This window comes from Falco cherrug, chromosome 3 (assembly GCF_023634085.1).
Source record: "Falco cherrug isolate bFalChe1 chromosome 3, bFalChe1.pri, whole genome shotgun sequence".
NCBI classification, from domain to species: Eukaryota; Metazoa; Chordata; class Aves; order Falconiformes; family Falconidae; genus Falco; species Falco cherrug.
In genome coordinates this window covers 23267209-23282480 of record NC_073699.1, presented here as the reverse complement: position 1 = coordinate 23282480, position 15272 = coordinate 23267209, and the positions used below count along the sequence as shown (strand labels likewise).

Here is a 15272-nt window from a genome sequence, read left to right as displayed (position 1 = left end):
TGACACCCTGTATGTTACATGTCATGCACTCTTCTGTTTAGGTCCAACATAATTGCCAATTTTTGTCCCTTGAAATTTTGATAAATGCAAAGATTGTCTCTTTTTGTAGAGAAATTGTATGACTTCATTGAGAAGGAAACATTCTTCTGCAAAGTTGTTTGAAAGGCATGTGTTTAAAGTTCGGAAGAGTTCTGGGATTTGGCAATAAATCTTAGAATGAAAATTATTCAATCAAAATGGTTAGGTAAGTTCTATAGCCTTGTAATAACTACTTTTATCATACACCTTTCTGATTTGTTGCTTAAATACTGCTTTTTCAAATACCTCTGTAATAAGATCTGCTGTAAAATTATAGAGGTCTAAGAAAAAACCCAGCAACTTAGACAAAATTGTCTGTTTTCTGACTGCTCTTTCCTGGGAAATTGCTTTGGAGTTACTGGTAAACCAATGTCCTGCAAAGGCTTTGTCCAGAAATACAAGCTGAATGATACTCATCAGCAAGAAGTTGAGTCTGAGATGTCACAGCCCCATTGAATTAAAACTGAAGTTTTTTGTTAGTGGAGAAGGAAAAAAACCATTATTTGCAGCAGATCACAAAACCTTTCCTATTCCTACCAATTGCAATTTATCAGATTCTGTAGAATTAACATTTTACATAAAATTGTAAGTTATTTTATAGATGTTTTGCTTTGGCTTTACTGTCTGTGTCCCAGCATTGTAACAATGGACTCACTTGGCCTTGCTTCAGAGGTGCTAACTAGCTCCCCAGGCTCTTACTGGAGCCAGCTGAAATCAGAAATGCTCAATACCTCTGAAAATCAGGCAGTGTCCAAGACACTTGCTTTTGAAAACAGGAAGGATACAAGGCTCCATTATTCTTTATAATCTTTTGTCTCTGGAAAGGGTGTTGCAATCATGCAAACTGAACCATTTCTACAGGATATTTCAAAGTATTTTAGAATTTTTCTGAAGAGTTCTGTGGTTTTCTTTCTCTTTGCTAGATCCATGTGCATTCAATGGATAAAAATCTCAAATTTTGGGGGTTGACCTATGTAGCATATCAATAATACTGGGTATAATAAAGCCAATTTTATTACAAGCTGTCATACTATTCAGTGCTTTCAGCCAGATGAAAAGTGTAAAGGATGGAGTATGTATATGAATGCAATAGTGGGAAGGGAAGGGAAGGGAAGGGAAGGGAAGGGAAGGGAAGGGAAGGGAAGGGAAGGGAAGGGAAGGGAAGGGAAGGGAAGGGAAGGGAAGGGAAGGGAAGGGAAGGGAAGGGAAGGGAAGGGAAGAGCAAGGCAGCAGGAGGAGAAGGAATAGATGAATGAATAAAGCACAGGGCAGTCCTTGCCTCTTAAAACATGATGTTCCAAAAGCAGTTTCTAGCTCAGGAGACCCACACCTGCTGGCTGCTGAAATCTGGGGTGATGTGCTAGCCACTCTGTACTTGCTGTGTTTCTCCTCTTTCCCTATACTGCTGCTAACACTCACCATTGGAGATAAAGGCCACTAAGCTAGATGGGCAATTGATCCTACTTGACCTGTTCCTCAAAAACAAACAAACAAGATCCCACAAACAAACAGGCAAACCCCCAGGCAGACTCCAAGTTCCTGCTATGTTTATTTCACAGGATTTTTGGAAAAGGAGGGGTTTGAAAGCACACCCACGGAATTCTTTAGGTCTCGTGGGCTGGTGCTTGCACGTCGACATGTTGGTAATAGAGTTGAAGGTACAACCTGTCCCTCTTCTGTCTGTGTGGCTGCCTAGAGCCCCCGGCCCGCTCCTGTGATGAACGGGCTTGTGCTGAGGGGGTGGGAGCCTTTTCCAATACGTTAAACAAACCAGCCAAGCACCATAATGCCCTCTCAGACTTAGAAACAAAAGACCTGCAGGAGTCACCCAGCTAAAACAAGCAAAGTCAAACGACAGAAGGCGGTATTAAGGACTCCCGGGAGGTGCAGCTGCGAAGGCCGGTGCCAGTGCCGGCGCGGACGGAGCCTGCCGGCGGGCTGCCACCGCTCCGTGCCGGCACCGCTCCGGCACCGCCTGGCGACTGCTGCGTCTCGCAACAAAAAAAGCGGAGCCTGCAGGCGACATTCCTCTGTGCCCATTGCGGGTCCCTAATGCCACCGAGCAGGGGAGAGAGAGGCGGCCCCCGCTGATGCTGCTCAGAGGGTGTTGTGTGCTTCTGCATTTTTACCCCGCAGAAGAACAGGAGGAGGAACCGTGCGCTAAGCATAGCGGAGCCTTGTTTGAGCTCTGGACTGAGGAAGGGCGGGGGCGTGAGAGAGGGTAACTTTTGTCTGCAACCCTGCAGAACCGTGAAGCTTGAAAAAAATCGCTGAGGTACTGTGCGCAGTCCGCTGAGCAGAAGCCCCGCGTTACCTGCGGGAGCTTACGGTAAAAGAGGCACTGTAGGGGAGCTGAGCGTGTGCGGAGGAGTTGACGAGGAAGGACGACGTTATCCGTTCTCTGGTCAGCGTCTCCCTCCACCCCTGCGTGCGCATGAACACACGCAAAAAACACACAGGCACGAGGATGCAGCGGCGGCAGCGACCTTCTGGGAACGAGGAAACATGAACCTGCTGTCACTCGCCGTGTCCGCCCCGGGGACAGAGCGGGCACCGCGCCGCGCCCCCCGAGGGAAGCCAGCCGCCAGCCGCTCCATAAGCCGAGTGACAGGGACGGAGGCGGTGGGGAGGTGCTGGCGGAGCCTGAAGGAAGCGGGATTGAGGTGGGAGTAGGGGAGAAGGGAGACTGCAGAGGTGGCTGAAGGCAGCAGGGCACGCCTTGTCCCTGATAAGATCCCCACGTGCCAGGTACCTACCCACTGGAAATGGAAATCCTTTCCATTTTCTCATTGCTTCTTCTGTCAGCGAGCCGTTTAAAGTCTCACTGCTTCATCTCCCTTTTATTTTGTAAGCTACCCTTGTTCCACTTGACACAACTGCAACAGGGGAACAGAAGAACGACAGCAGAGGCAAAGCTTCATTTGAGCCAGGCACACAGAAGAGCAGACCTTGGTGCTCTCTGGTCTCTGTCTTGGAGTGACAACTAAACAGAGGACATGGAGGAGTCTTGTGCTCTCTGGTCGTTTTGTCTGATTTCCTTTCTGGTTTGCTTCCACAAACAGACCACTAGCATTGTCTTTTTTTGGTTTTGTTTGGGGTTTTTTTGGGGGGGTGGGGTGGGTGGGTGGTGGTGGTGGTTGTTTTGTTTTGTTTGTTTTGGGATTGGGTGTTTGTTTTGGGGTTTTTTTTGGGGTTTTGTTTGTTGGTTTGGTTTTTTTTGGTTGAGGGAGGTGCCAAACCAAAGAGGACCAGGTATCAGTGATTTCTCTCCTAAATCACAGGGACCAAAATTCACTGATGCTGCTTCATTTTTACTGCCTCCCCCCCCTCCCCTTTATCCCCTCTCCTCCCCTTTCTGTAAGGGAGTTGGGTGGTGGAAGTTTCCACTCCTTCCTCCAAGCTTGATTTGTCTCTCGTGTGCCTAAATGGCACTTCTAATTCCTCCCGCGGTCAGAGTGAGGGAGATAGGGGAAGAAGCTTTTCGAGGGGTCTTGCACATCTAAAGGGAAGAGCACAGGATCCATCATCACTGCAGCTGGCCAGGAAAAACCCTGCTTGGCATTTTCTAAGGGTTGGGGTTTGGGGTTTTTGTTTGTTTGTTTGTTTTAATGCATTCTGTGCCTTCTCTCACTCATCAGTGTTGCCATTTCTTTGCTTTTTTCCTCCATGTCCATACAAGGAAGATTTTGTTGGAGATTGATCCATGGCGTAATGGGATATTGTGTAAGCAGTTAAAGATTTTCGTTGAAGAAGATACAATTCCTCTTTACTTAGCTCTTTCTACCATCCCTTCCCCAGCAGTTCTGACAATTTCCTTCCTCCCATTTTCTCCTGCTTTCTTCTCCCTTTTCTAACACCTCCCAAGTCTTGTTGCAAGGTTCCAAAGAGGCACAACTTTATAGATAAATGTGAAGTTTTTTTTTTGTCTACATGGATATATACAAGGAGTGCATAACTAGTCAGATATTAGCATGGTTCTGTAAGCACCCTGAGATAGTCTGACACCTGTAACAGTGAGATCTGTGGATTGAGACCAGAGAAATGGCAACAGGACAATCACAAAAGTAGGAAAGGTCTGAGAGGCAAATATCAAGCAAAGCTGTGGAAATGGTCTGGATGACAGGAACCTCAGCAACAGTTTGGGTGTTAGGATGTGGTGCTAGACTATTCAGTAGAGGTGATTAAGCAAGGAATGGTATGAGCTGAAGCTTGTGGAGGTGGAATGTGGTGAAAAGGCCTTGCCACGCAATGGTAGAGCAGATGCAGGATCTGGGGAGTCACCTTGCTTTCAACATCTGGGATGTTTTAAATGGGCAGGTATTCATTCATTGTTTGCCTCTGCCAAGGTTTCTGGGAGCAGAAGCCTGTGCTGACACAATGGGAATGTAAATCAAGGTAAAATGTGTTCATTCATGGGAGTGGGGAGAGAACTAAATATAAAATCCCAGAATAGATGCAGTGCTGCAGTGAGTCTAAGCCAGCTCTGTGGAGCTTGGCTGCCTAAAGGAACCAGCATCTAGGATGTAAAACCCGACCTAGTGCATTTGCAGTGGCTGGGAGGACCCCTCCCCAGTCCAAGGGAAGTCTACGGAAACTGCCAGGGTCGGCATCTGGGAAGCTCAGGCCCTGACAATAGAAACAGCTTCACATCATCTCCCTGGGACTGTACGTGGACAGGAAGAGAAAAGGCCAATTTTGCAAAGGCCGTTTTTCCTCCTTTTCTTGGGCTGTCCTAGGTGCTTCGCTCCAGCTTTTTCCCTCAGCATCCATTGTTTTTTCCTTCTCCCGCCCCCAAGGGCAAGCGAAGCGGCTTCTCAACAGGTGCCGTGGAAACTTGCGCTGCTCCCGCAGCCATAGCCACGCGGGGAGACCCGCCCGCCTGGAATTTTGTAGGATGCTGCCGCCCCGCGACTCGCTCTCGCAAAGCAGCTGCGCCGGCAGCGGCGCCGGAGCCGCCCGCTCGCCCCAGCGCCTCCGCACCGCGCCCGCGGAGCGGCACGGCGCCTCTCGCAGCCAGCGCGCCCGGGACTGCAAATGACCGCACCTGGCACGGAGAATGCGTTAACGACAGGGGGCTTGAAGCAGGGGAAAGAAATGCCCCCAAAGCCCCGGCCGGGTTGGTCTTGATGGCAGACCTTCTCCAGAACGGGGCAAAGGCAGGGAGCAGCTCGCTTCGATAGATGCGAACATAGAGAAGCTGCCTGTAATTAAAATGTGCATTAACGTCGCAGGCAAGCCCCTTCCCCTCGGATCCCCGGTGTCAGGATAACGTGGGATGAGGCAAAAGCCCTCGATACCCTCGCCGTGCAACACGAATTATCTTTTCCACGCGATGCAAATGGGAGGACAAGCAGCGGCAAAGCTCCACAATAAACCGTTTCATCCAAGGCAGAGCCAGCTCGGGAAGGCACGCCTTCGAATGCCGGGTCGTCGTCCCCCCCCAACACACCTCCTTCCCACCCGTGCAGGCAACCTCCGTAGGCGATAACCAAGTCTAAAAACTCGGAGAGGATCGATAATGTCTACTAAATATTCAGGGAGTGTATGAGTGTGGCGGGGAGGAGGGACGAGGATGAGGAGGGGGATAAAAGGGTGATTAATCAGATATTAATCACTAGCCACAAACAAGGGGAGATTATTTCGGGTAGGCAGCCGACTGTGGGGAGTTGCAGAATAGATCCTTTTACTGAAGGCACGCGTGATGGGATCAGCACTTCACCGTTTAGAGATGCCTGTGTAATTTTGAAGGTGCACATTATTCAAGCCACATATTTCTTCTTTTCTCTGTCTGTCTCTGCAAGCACAGACTTAGCGGAGATATTTACGCCGCTAACTAGAGGTTTCCTTTTTTGCTCCCCTTTCACGAACACAGAAGCAGAAAGCAAGCAAAATAACCCCTTCCACTGAAGAAAAAAAAAAAAAAAAGGACAAAAAAACCCGACCCCCAAACCTCCCCACATACATCACGGGAAAGGGACCAGCGGCAGACCATGCCTTCAAGGCTGAATTGCTAACGTACGTTTTCCACAGCCAGATAGCCCTGCGTGCATACAAACAGCTGAGCGTGAAGCGCATTTCGGGCTGTGAGACGGCTACGCACACGCCGGGCTCCTCCGTAACTTTCCCCACGCAACGGGTTAAACTAATAAGTGCATCGATACAGGCATTCCCGCAAAGAGCTCGCTGCTCGACCGAAAAGCAGAAATGTAGGTAATCCCCCCGCCGCCCGTGTCGTGTCGTGTGTGTGTCCCCCCCCCCCCCCATCACCTTACAAAAGTCATCCGGTGGGATTTGCTTGAATATACACTAGTTAGGGGCTATATGAACCAACTCACGTCTCCGTTTGAGCATACTGCAAGAATATTTATTGAGCCCCAGCTCAGTCACTGCATTGAACGCCAAGCCTGGCAAGCAAATACATTTCCTATCTCCGAAGAGAGCTCTCTGAATCAACTCCTTCTTTCCTCCCCGCTTTAGCGATCATTTATATCTTCCCATCGCAAAGTACCCAGGGTAAAAAAATGTAAAATAAGAGATAAATATATTTTGAAATACACCTTGGTATAAGGCGAGAGCTTGCAACGCCCTGACCGAAAGCAAACGGACCCCTGAAAATATACCCCTCAAATACTACCCTACCTTTCACACACGAAACCATCAATAAAAAGACGAGGTTCCAAAATGTAAATCCACTTTTAATCTCCATTTTCTTCACCAGGATGAGGTCCAGCCGGCCACATTTAGTACATCCCCTTTCCCAAAAGTCTCCTAATTTCGATTCCTTTGCACGGATTTCCCCTCTGCAGATTCCTTTCATATTATTCTTGCGAGCTCCTAATTCCTGTTCCTTGGCCAGGCGCAGCGGAGTTGTTGCTGTTGATGGTGCGCGGTCACAGCTCGGAGTGAATGGTGTTTCTGGGATACCACAGCAACCTTGACGAGGACTCAACCATCTCTCCAACGGGGGCACAAAGTCTCAGCTACTCTCGATCGTGTCTTTTCCTTCCCCCCACCCCCCCCCACCCCCACTGCCTGCACAGCCGAAACCCACCACAACCCCAGCTCGTCACAGCATCCGCCAAGAGCCTCGGAAGAGCATCTTAAAGCTCAGACGCTCCCTCCGATAAACTCCAAACAGTATTTGCAATTGAGATTCTCCCCCCGCCCCCCCGTTTCCCCAAGAGGATCAGTTCTGCCGAGGAACACGGCTCGGGGAGCCACACAGCGCCCGCCGGAGCAGCGCGGGGCAGCGGGGTCACCCATCCCGCCGCCGCTCGCGAGGGCCACCCGTGCCTCGTTATTACGAATTCACGTGCGGTGCTTGGGGGCCGCCACCGGCACCCCCGGCACATATTCACATTCACACTCACACTCCCGCTCGCGCGCGGGCACACACGCGCGCGCGCGCCTTCGGGCACACGCCTCGCGCGGCAGCATGTGCGTCCCCGAGGGGATTGGCAGGCTAATTGCTTTGCGCGGAGACATTAATTACAGGCCGGTCTCCGCGGGCGCGGGGAGGTGGCGGGCAGGCGCGCGGCGGCCGCAGCTCCGCTCCCCGCAAAGCGCGGCCGCTGCCGTGCCCGCGGCTGGGGGGGGGGGAGTCCGCGCCGCGGCGGGCGGGGAGGGGCAGCCCCGCGCAGCGCCGCGCAGCGGGCAGGGCGACAGCTCTCGGCGGGCCGGGCCGGGCCGGGCCGGGCCGGGGGGGGTTGGGGCGGGGCGGTCGCGGCGCCGCCAGGAAGAGCGCTGGCGCCACCTAGCGGCCTTGCGCCGCGCCGCTGGGGCCCAGCCACTCCGCGGGGGCGGGGGCTTCTGCGCGGCAGGGTGGGGGGAGCCCTGGCTGAGGGGGCCGGGATGGAAGCGGTGGGGGGCTGCGGGAGCCGCCACCAGCATCCACCGCCCACGCGGGGCCGGGGATCCGCGCCTCCGGCTACCCGCCTCTGCCCGGCGTGACCACCGCGCCCGGTGCGCGGGGCGGTGCGCTGAGGGGGGCGGGCACAGCCCGCGGGTCGGAGGGGTGCGTGCGGGGCGGGGGGGGATCTTCCAGGTGTGGGGAAAGGTGGTGCATTATTGCGCATAAGTGGGTGTGGGTGTGTGCGCGTATACTGCGCGTGTGTCACTGTCCGCATGGCGCGAGCGCGTCTGTGCGGGCCCGCATGTGCTAGTGCACGCTCGTGCGCTTGCGGTGCCGGTGTGTGGCTGCGTTCCCTGTGTTTGCGCTTGTGCGGGTCTGCAAGTGCGTGTGTGTCGGTGTGAGTGCCTCCGTGTGTTTGTGTGCACGCACGTGCTGCCGTTGGGACGTGGGTGCCCATGCACGTGCATGCATGTGGTGCATGACTGCGTGTGTGAGCATGTACGTGTGTGTTCCTGTGTCTGCAGTTTCGCGTATGTGTGTATGCGAGTGCAGGTCTGTGGATCTGTGTGCTTGTGTGGTTCTGTGCATATGAGTGCATGTGTGTGTGCACATGCGTTTGGTGCCTACGTGTGTACATCTCTATGTGTGTAAGAGTGTGCAGGGATCTGTTTCTGGGCATCTGCATGTGTATTTTGTGTGTGTGCATATGTGTGCATGTGTTCATACACATGGCTGCATGTGTGCCTCTGCACATACTTTGGCACACGTGTGTATGTGTTCACACAGATTTGCATGTGAATGTTTTTACATGGATGTGCATATGGTGCATATGTGTGCATGCGCATGAGTGAGTGTATGGTGTGAAGCGCTGATGTACACAAGTGCATGGGCTGGGGAATTTTGGCAGGCAGTCACACAGCATGGATCTTTGCATGTGTGTCTGCACAGGAATTTGCATTTCACCATGTTCAACAGCACGTGTGGGTTTTGTATGTGCGTGGAGTGCACTTGTGGAAAGGCGTGACCTGGTTAGGAACTGTCTTCAACAGAAGTGTGGATGTGATGTGAAGCTTTCTGTATATATCTGTCTGTAGGTGCATATATAAATCTGTATGAACATTAATTTATGTATATACAGATTTTATATATATATATATGTATATATATGCAGTAGTACCACAATATCATAGAAGATAGTAGACAAGGAATCTGGAAAGGCAGTTATTCATCCTTTACTCCCAAAGCACAATGCAAAAGGGCAAGTTTGCAAGGCCGTGAGTCTGCTCCCGTGTGGGTGTAGGGGTGAGCAATGTGTGCCTGCCTTCCACCTTCACTTACAACCGTGCCCTGCTCTAGTGAGGCCAGCGGCATTTAGCAGAGTGTGGCCTGGCATATGGCTGGCTAAACTCATCTCTGTAGCTGTAAGACTGCGTGTAGCTGGCATGGGGAAAGAATATCTTTAGCTGCAAGTACTGACACTAACTGGCCCCATTGGATCCATACAGGTTTGTTTACTGGGAGAAGCAAAGATGTATTTCACAGCCTTGCGTACTATCTACAGCCCTCTCTTGCAGACACGTAAGTCTTGGAGTGTGACTGCTGTGAGTGAAACTTGGTGGGCCTGTTGGCTTCCTCTGCAGTGGCTCAGGAACATGATCTCACACGTGGGAGGCAGGGCAGCGCTGTGGTTAGGATCACGTTTTTGACAGAATTTCAGCGGTCCCTGTTTTAGGTAATGTGGGATGGGTAAAAATCACTCTGATCAGAGCCTGCCTACTGTATTCCTTAAAGAATGCCAATATATCTCTCTTTACTATATGCATGTATTGACATTTATGCTTTTATATATGCATGTAACTGGAATCCATTTTTCAAGAGCAATTCAAAACTGAAGGGAAACTTGTGTTTTCAGAATAGCACAAATGGTCTCACTTGTAGTATTCAGCTCTTTTTCTGTGCTTGGAATAAAGTTCTGCCCTTATTCCCCCAAGAACATTTTCCAGTTCTGGAACTCAAAATCTCCTTGGGGTAAATACTTTATCAGTTATAGAGGATAAGAAACAGATATTGAAGACATTATTATTATTTCTAATTCATGCATTGCACTGCTCAGTACTTCAATACCTAACTTATTTAGGAGGCTTATTTTAATACTGTTAGAAGTCATGTCTGTTTGACATCCAGTAAGATTTACGCTATGAGTTATCTGTATTACTTCTGAAAATGAAATTTTAGCTTATCAGTTAGATGTTAAATGTGAATGAAGAAATGCTTACAGTTAAAAATGGGATAGCCAAGGAATTTCTGTGGCCAAATTCCTCCTAATTTTCAAAGACACTTAGGTTTCCAAGTAAATTAGCTGCATTTTAAAATTAGTACTTCAGGTACTAAGGAAAATGCAGGCACATTTGATAGTATTAATGCTAGAGATTGTTCTGAATTTCTTTCTAGAACACCCCTCAACCCAAACCTCAAACATTGTGATGTTGCTGTTTTGTTGTTAAATATTAGCATCCCATAACCTTTTGAGTGATTCTGGGTTCAAGCTGTAGATTATGCTGTATGCTTCATATTCATATAGTGTTCTCCTCCCTCTTACTTTTCCCTACCTTCTTCTCTCCCTCTGTCCCCTCCTTCTTTCCTTCTTTCTCTCTTTCCTTCTCATGCATCCTCACTGTTTTTCTTTCTCCCTTTCTGTTTTTCTTTCTTTCCCTTTCTCTCCCTCAGTCTTTTCTCTTTCTTGCCCTTTAGTTTTGTTGGGGTTTTTTTTCCTTTCTTTTTTCTCTTTCTCCTCTCTCCTTCTTCCTCTCTTTTCCCCTCTTTGGCATGGTCAAGCTTATTGATCATTTGGGTACCAGTCAAGGATGAAAGTGACTTGGCAAGGACCATTAAGTCAATCACTATGATTAAATACTCCCAAGAATTTAAAAATGTGCTGAAATCAGAAATGGTCAGATACTTAAATGTCTGACCTGTCAGGCACACAAATATCAGCATTGCTAGTGGAAAACATGTAATGGAGACCTAACAGTGATGGTGCTCCTTTATGCTATTATTGTTGGATGCTTCACAGGGTAAACTATGCTGTGATGCCTTAGTTATAGTATCTGTACGCATGCACTCATGCCTCAGAATCTCCAAGAAATAAATACGCTAAAACAGTTCTAGGGAATAATGTATTACTATTGGTATTTGCATTCCCCCCCTTCACAGTTCCCGGTTCACTTTGCCGAGGCAGATCAAATTTAAGTTTTGATAATTACATTACAAATTCCTCCTACGTTTTCAGCTACATTTGTTATTCTTCATTCACTGTCATATACTTTTGTGTAAGGTAGCTGTATTTTGTTAAATAACTCCTACATTTCGCCCCCATGTAACTTCACTCTAATTGTAGATAGACTCATCGCTTTGCTTTAAAAAATGCAGTGGGGTCTTCCGTGACAAATAACACTGTGAATAATACGATACACAGTACTTGCAAGCACAGACGGCATACGTAGGCATGTGTAAAGCATATAGGCATTGATATTTAAAAATGTGTATTTGACTTAGGATACAAATCTCATTCACTCGTGTCATACAATTATTCTGAGCTTCTTGACCTAATGCGGAATTGCAGAATTTTCTGAATTCCTGCAACTTTGTCCATCTGATTATAAACCCAAGTATGATTGTTAGACTTATGACCCCAAACTGCCTGCTTGTCTGTTGGTGAGCCCTAATATTCTTCTCTTACCTTGAAAACAGCAGGAGTGTTACAATACTCCCCAAACTTCCATTTTCTTATGCTTTTCAACACGTGTTGAAGTCCTTCAGGAGAGATCACAAAGAGGAGGACACTGTTGTGCCACCCCAGGCAGGTGGCATTTCACTCCTTACCTCTCTTGACTCACAGAATAGTTTTACTGGTATGAAACAGGTAATGAAGTCTGGATGGGAAAGAGTGAGGTGGGGATCATTCCACAAACGCTGGGGTGCTACCACGTCCTGATGTTACTGCCACGTGTTCACAGTGCAAGATACAGATGTAGTATGAAGATCAAGTATAACACAACCCAAACAAAGGTGCAATAAAGCAAATATAGTGATGGAAATAGCTGGAGGGAAAAGATGCCATAATACCCACCTGCTCTTAAGTACTTTTTAACTTAAGTTTTCATAAATCAGGTTCTAAGCTGCCTATAGCACAAAATATCTCTGTTCAAGAAAACCGGATAGCAGCAATATTCAAGAATACCCGCTTACACTCCCAAGTAAAAATAAAAAGGAACATTTCTTTCAGATGTGCTATTCACAGGGAGACAGAGATCATATGTTTTATTATCACAATTAGCTGTGTTTTTGTTCTCTTCCTATTAAATGTTCCTTGCATTCTGCTAGAGGCCACATCTGAAATCTGTTTGGAGACGAGAGAGAATGCAATTCTATTTTATGCAATGTTTCCTGATTTAGATATTTTAGATTAAGATTTGTTTAGATACTTCAAATAAGTAGTTTTGGTCTACTGCTACCAGATTTTGCATATCTTAGCGACTAAATTTATTTTTATTGCATCAGTCATGATCAGTCAAGATTGTCTTGGTGTGTCTGGGATTTAGACAACTGACATTTGCAGCAGAAGCTGTCACCACTGTAATGTTCTCCCATCTCTGATCAGCAGAGCCTGAGTTTGATGATTTGGAAATCCCATAGGGTGTGTGAAAATCAAAGTGTCTGACTTCTTTACACAAGCAAAATGACCTTTTTAAATGGTACGTGCAGTGAGGCCAGGCTCACTAAGATGTGCTATGCAGTCATCTTGGGCAGAATTTATATCTTGATTCCACTGTCCTTATTAATTGAGTGGCATATGTTCAAATAGCTATTTGAACACTCGCTGTATTACCCCTTAGATCTGGCAGTTTAGGACCTTTGATCCATGACCAAAGATGTCATTGTTTATTCTGCTCAATGCATGGCTTTGTTGAGATACGCAAGTAGCTCCCAACAAGCTCATGAATGTGATACAGTGCAACATTGTGCAGTGGAAGCTTGCTGAAGGGGTGCTTGAATAGTGAAAGTTTAGAAAAAATATTTGATGTGATCCTTGCACCAAATACAATTATTTTGTATATGCTTGAAGACAGATTATAACCTAGAATTCTGGATACCATGGATATAGAAAGGAAATTCTGTAACAGAGAATCGCTACATATAATGTCAGTAGAACAAAAGAGGAGAGAGAAATACTGAGGGGCGGGGGGTGGGGGGGTGGGGAAGTGTGGTAGGAAATTGCTATGCTTTATCACTGAAGTAATAAACAAAAGGGAATTGCCCCAAACTGAGTCAAATATTATCCTTTTGTCATAATAGTACTACTGCAGTATGTAAAGGAAAAGAAATCAGGAAAGGGTGGTGAGGTGCTGAAATAGGAATAAAAAAAGATTTTGTCTTTTAGTAGATTGTGCAGGTAGGAAAGTGGGTGAGCTGGTGGGGTGAGATGAAAACATCCTTCCAAATTCCACTTCCCTGTTTGCATTAGATTGAGACATAGTAAAGATATATTAAAGATGTCAGTTATTTAACAGTCATTCAGTGATAACCAGATGCAATGTATGTACTATCATTCTTCATCTAGCAAATCTGAAATGCATTTCCACTAGTGAGTACAGATATTCTCAATAAACTTCTATTTGTTAGCCAGGGGGTGAAAAGAATACTTCATAGAAAAAAGGTTTCTATTGCATCTCAGATTTTGCTTTAATTATTTCTGTGACTGTGTTTTATCTTCATTATCTGTTGCATTCTTCAATGTTTAATGTTTTTAATGTCTTTGTGGGGTTCTTGGGACGTTAGGGAAGATAAGCACTGTAGATAAAACATTAATAATTATTCTTGATGATGTTTGCAGGAGTTACATGTATAAATCCTCTGGCATCTGCAGGAGAACAAATCTAGAAGGCCTCTGTTCTGCTGTTATTCTGTGTGAAGGGTTCTCCTTGGCTTGAACAGGAATTCTGTGCACTGAACAGTAGAATTCTGAGCTGTAGAATAACTAAGCTTATAAAATATTTGGAAGCTTGACTCTAATTTCAGATTGAAAATTATATAATGAACATTTATAAGTAAGTCATATCTAGAAGGAAGACTGGCATCTATCTGCCTGCCATATATTCTTTAATAAACACTTAAGAATGTAGAGACTGTTGACATTGCAGACAGATTTGATAACCTGGTTTAGAGACATATTTCTGTATATACTGATGAAGTATACTGATGGCTTTTAAATGCTATATGCTGAGTTTATAAAGGCACAGACAGGTTAGGAAATTTTGGTGGCAAGTGTTTGCAATCTTTGATCTTGAATAAAAGACAGGCGAAAATGGAACTGAAATGTATCTGATGAAAACAGATATCACAGCTGAGACATTTAATTTTGATTTGTGACTACATTATTAATTTGTCTCAGAGTGTTCAAGGAAGCCTAGTAAAATATTCCAGACTTTTGTTTGTATTATTTGATGTTAGGCATTGATAAGAAACTGCAGGGTGGGGTATTAAAGAAAGTAGGTGGAGAAGATTATTGGACTAGTTTTAGGCTATTTTGTTTCAGCAAGATTTTTTTATATGCATGATAGCTAGATCCTTTTGCTGTCTATTTCACTCTGTGCTCTACTCTCAAATGATTTATAATGTATGAATCCCTTCCCCTGTTTAGCCAAGTGCAGTTATTACAGCAAAGAGTGTATCGGTGCTGATTTTGAATAGCATTTCACAACCAGCCCTGTTGCTTTCTTCTTTTTCTGTATGGGCATCATGTATCACTTGGAGAACGCTGAACTAAAAGCTGAACTAAAAGTAACGAGTGGTGATGCTATATTTTTTTGTGCAGCTTGAAATGCAGTTCTGACTGACCTGTGCTAGAGTATGTGATAAAAAGCTCACCCCCCACAGACACAGAGGAGTATGGAAGCACAAGCCCCTGCCCTGACATAGCCAGGGCTGTCCCAGGAGAGCATCAGCCCCGTGGGCCTGGTGAGACCCAGCACTGTGAGACCCTGGGGGTGGTTCTCCAAGGGCACCACACAGACTGGGGGTCCCTGCCCTGGGGGACAGTGTTTATCATGGGATGCAGGGGAAGAGCATGCTGGGACTGTGTGAGACTTATTCTGGGATGTTTAGGGGTGAAACCAAAGGTGGGGAAATGAAGGGATCAAGGCAGTTTGGGAAGGAACAAATGTGCAAAAATGGAAAGATAAGAAGATAAAGGAGACCAGTCACCTGTTGACAGTTTGCTGGTTGATACCCTTGTTTGCATTTCAGGTGGTGGAGTACATTTTTCAGCACTACACATCTATAG

The 15272-nt window shown here is 46.8% G+C and overlaps 1 protein-coding gene across 3 annotated transcripts in view; it reads right to left on the bottom strand.

Annotated features, from left to right (window-relative positions):
- Positions 1–7022, bottom strand: part of CSMD3 (CUB and Sushi multiple domains 3) — a 726530-nt gene extending 719508 nt beyond the window's left edge. For all 3 annotated transcript variants that reach the window (XM_055706136.1, XM_055706138.1, XM_055706139.1), the window contains exon 1: positions 6718–7022. In XM_055706136.1, coding sequence (XP_055562111.1) covers positions 6718–6895 — 178 coding nt within the window. In that variant the 5' untranslated portion in view covers positions 6896–7022. The remainder of the gene's footprint in view (positions 1–6717) is intronic.
- Between the last annotated feature and the right edge of the window lie 8250 nt (positions 7023–15272).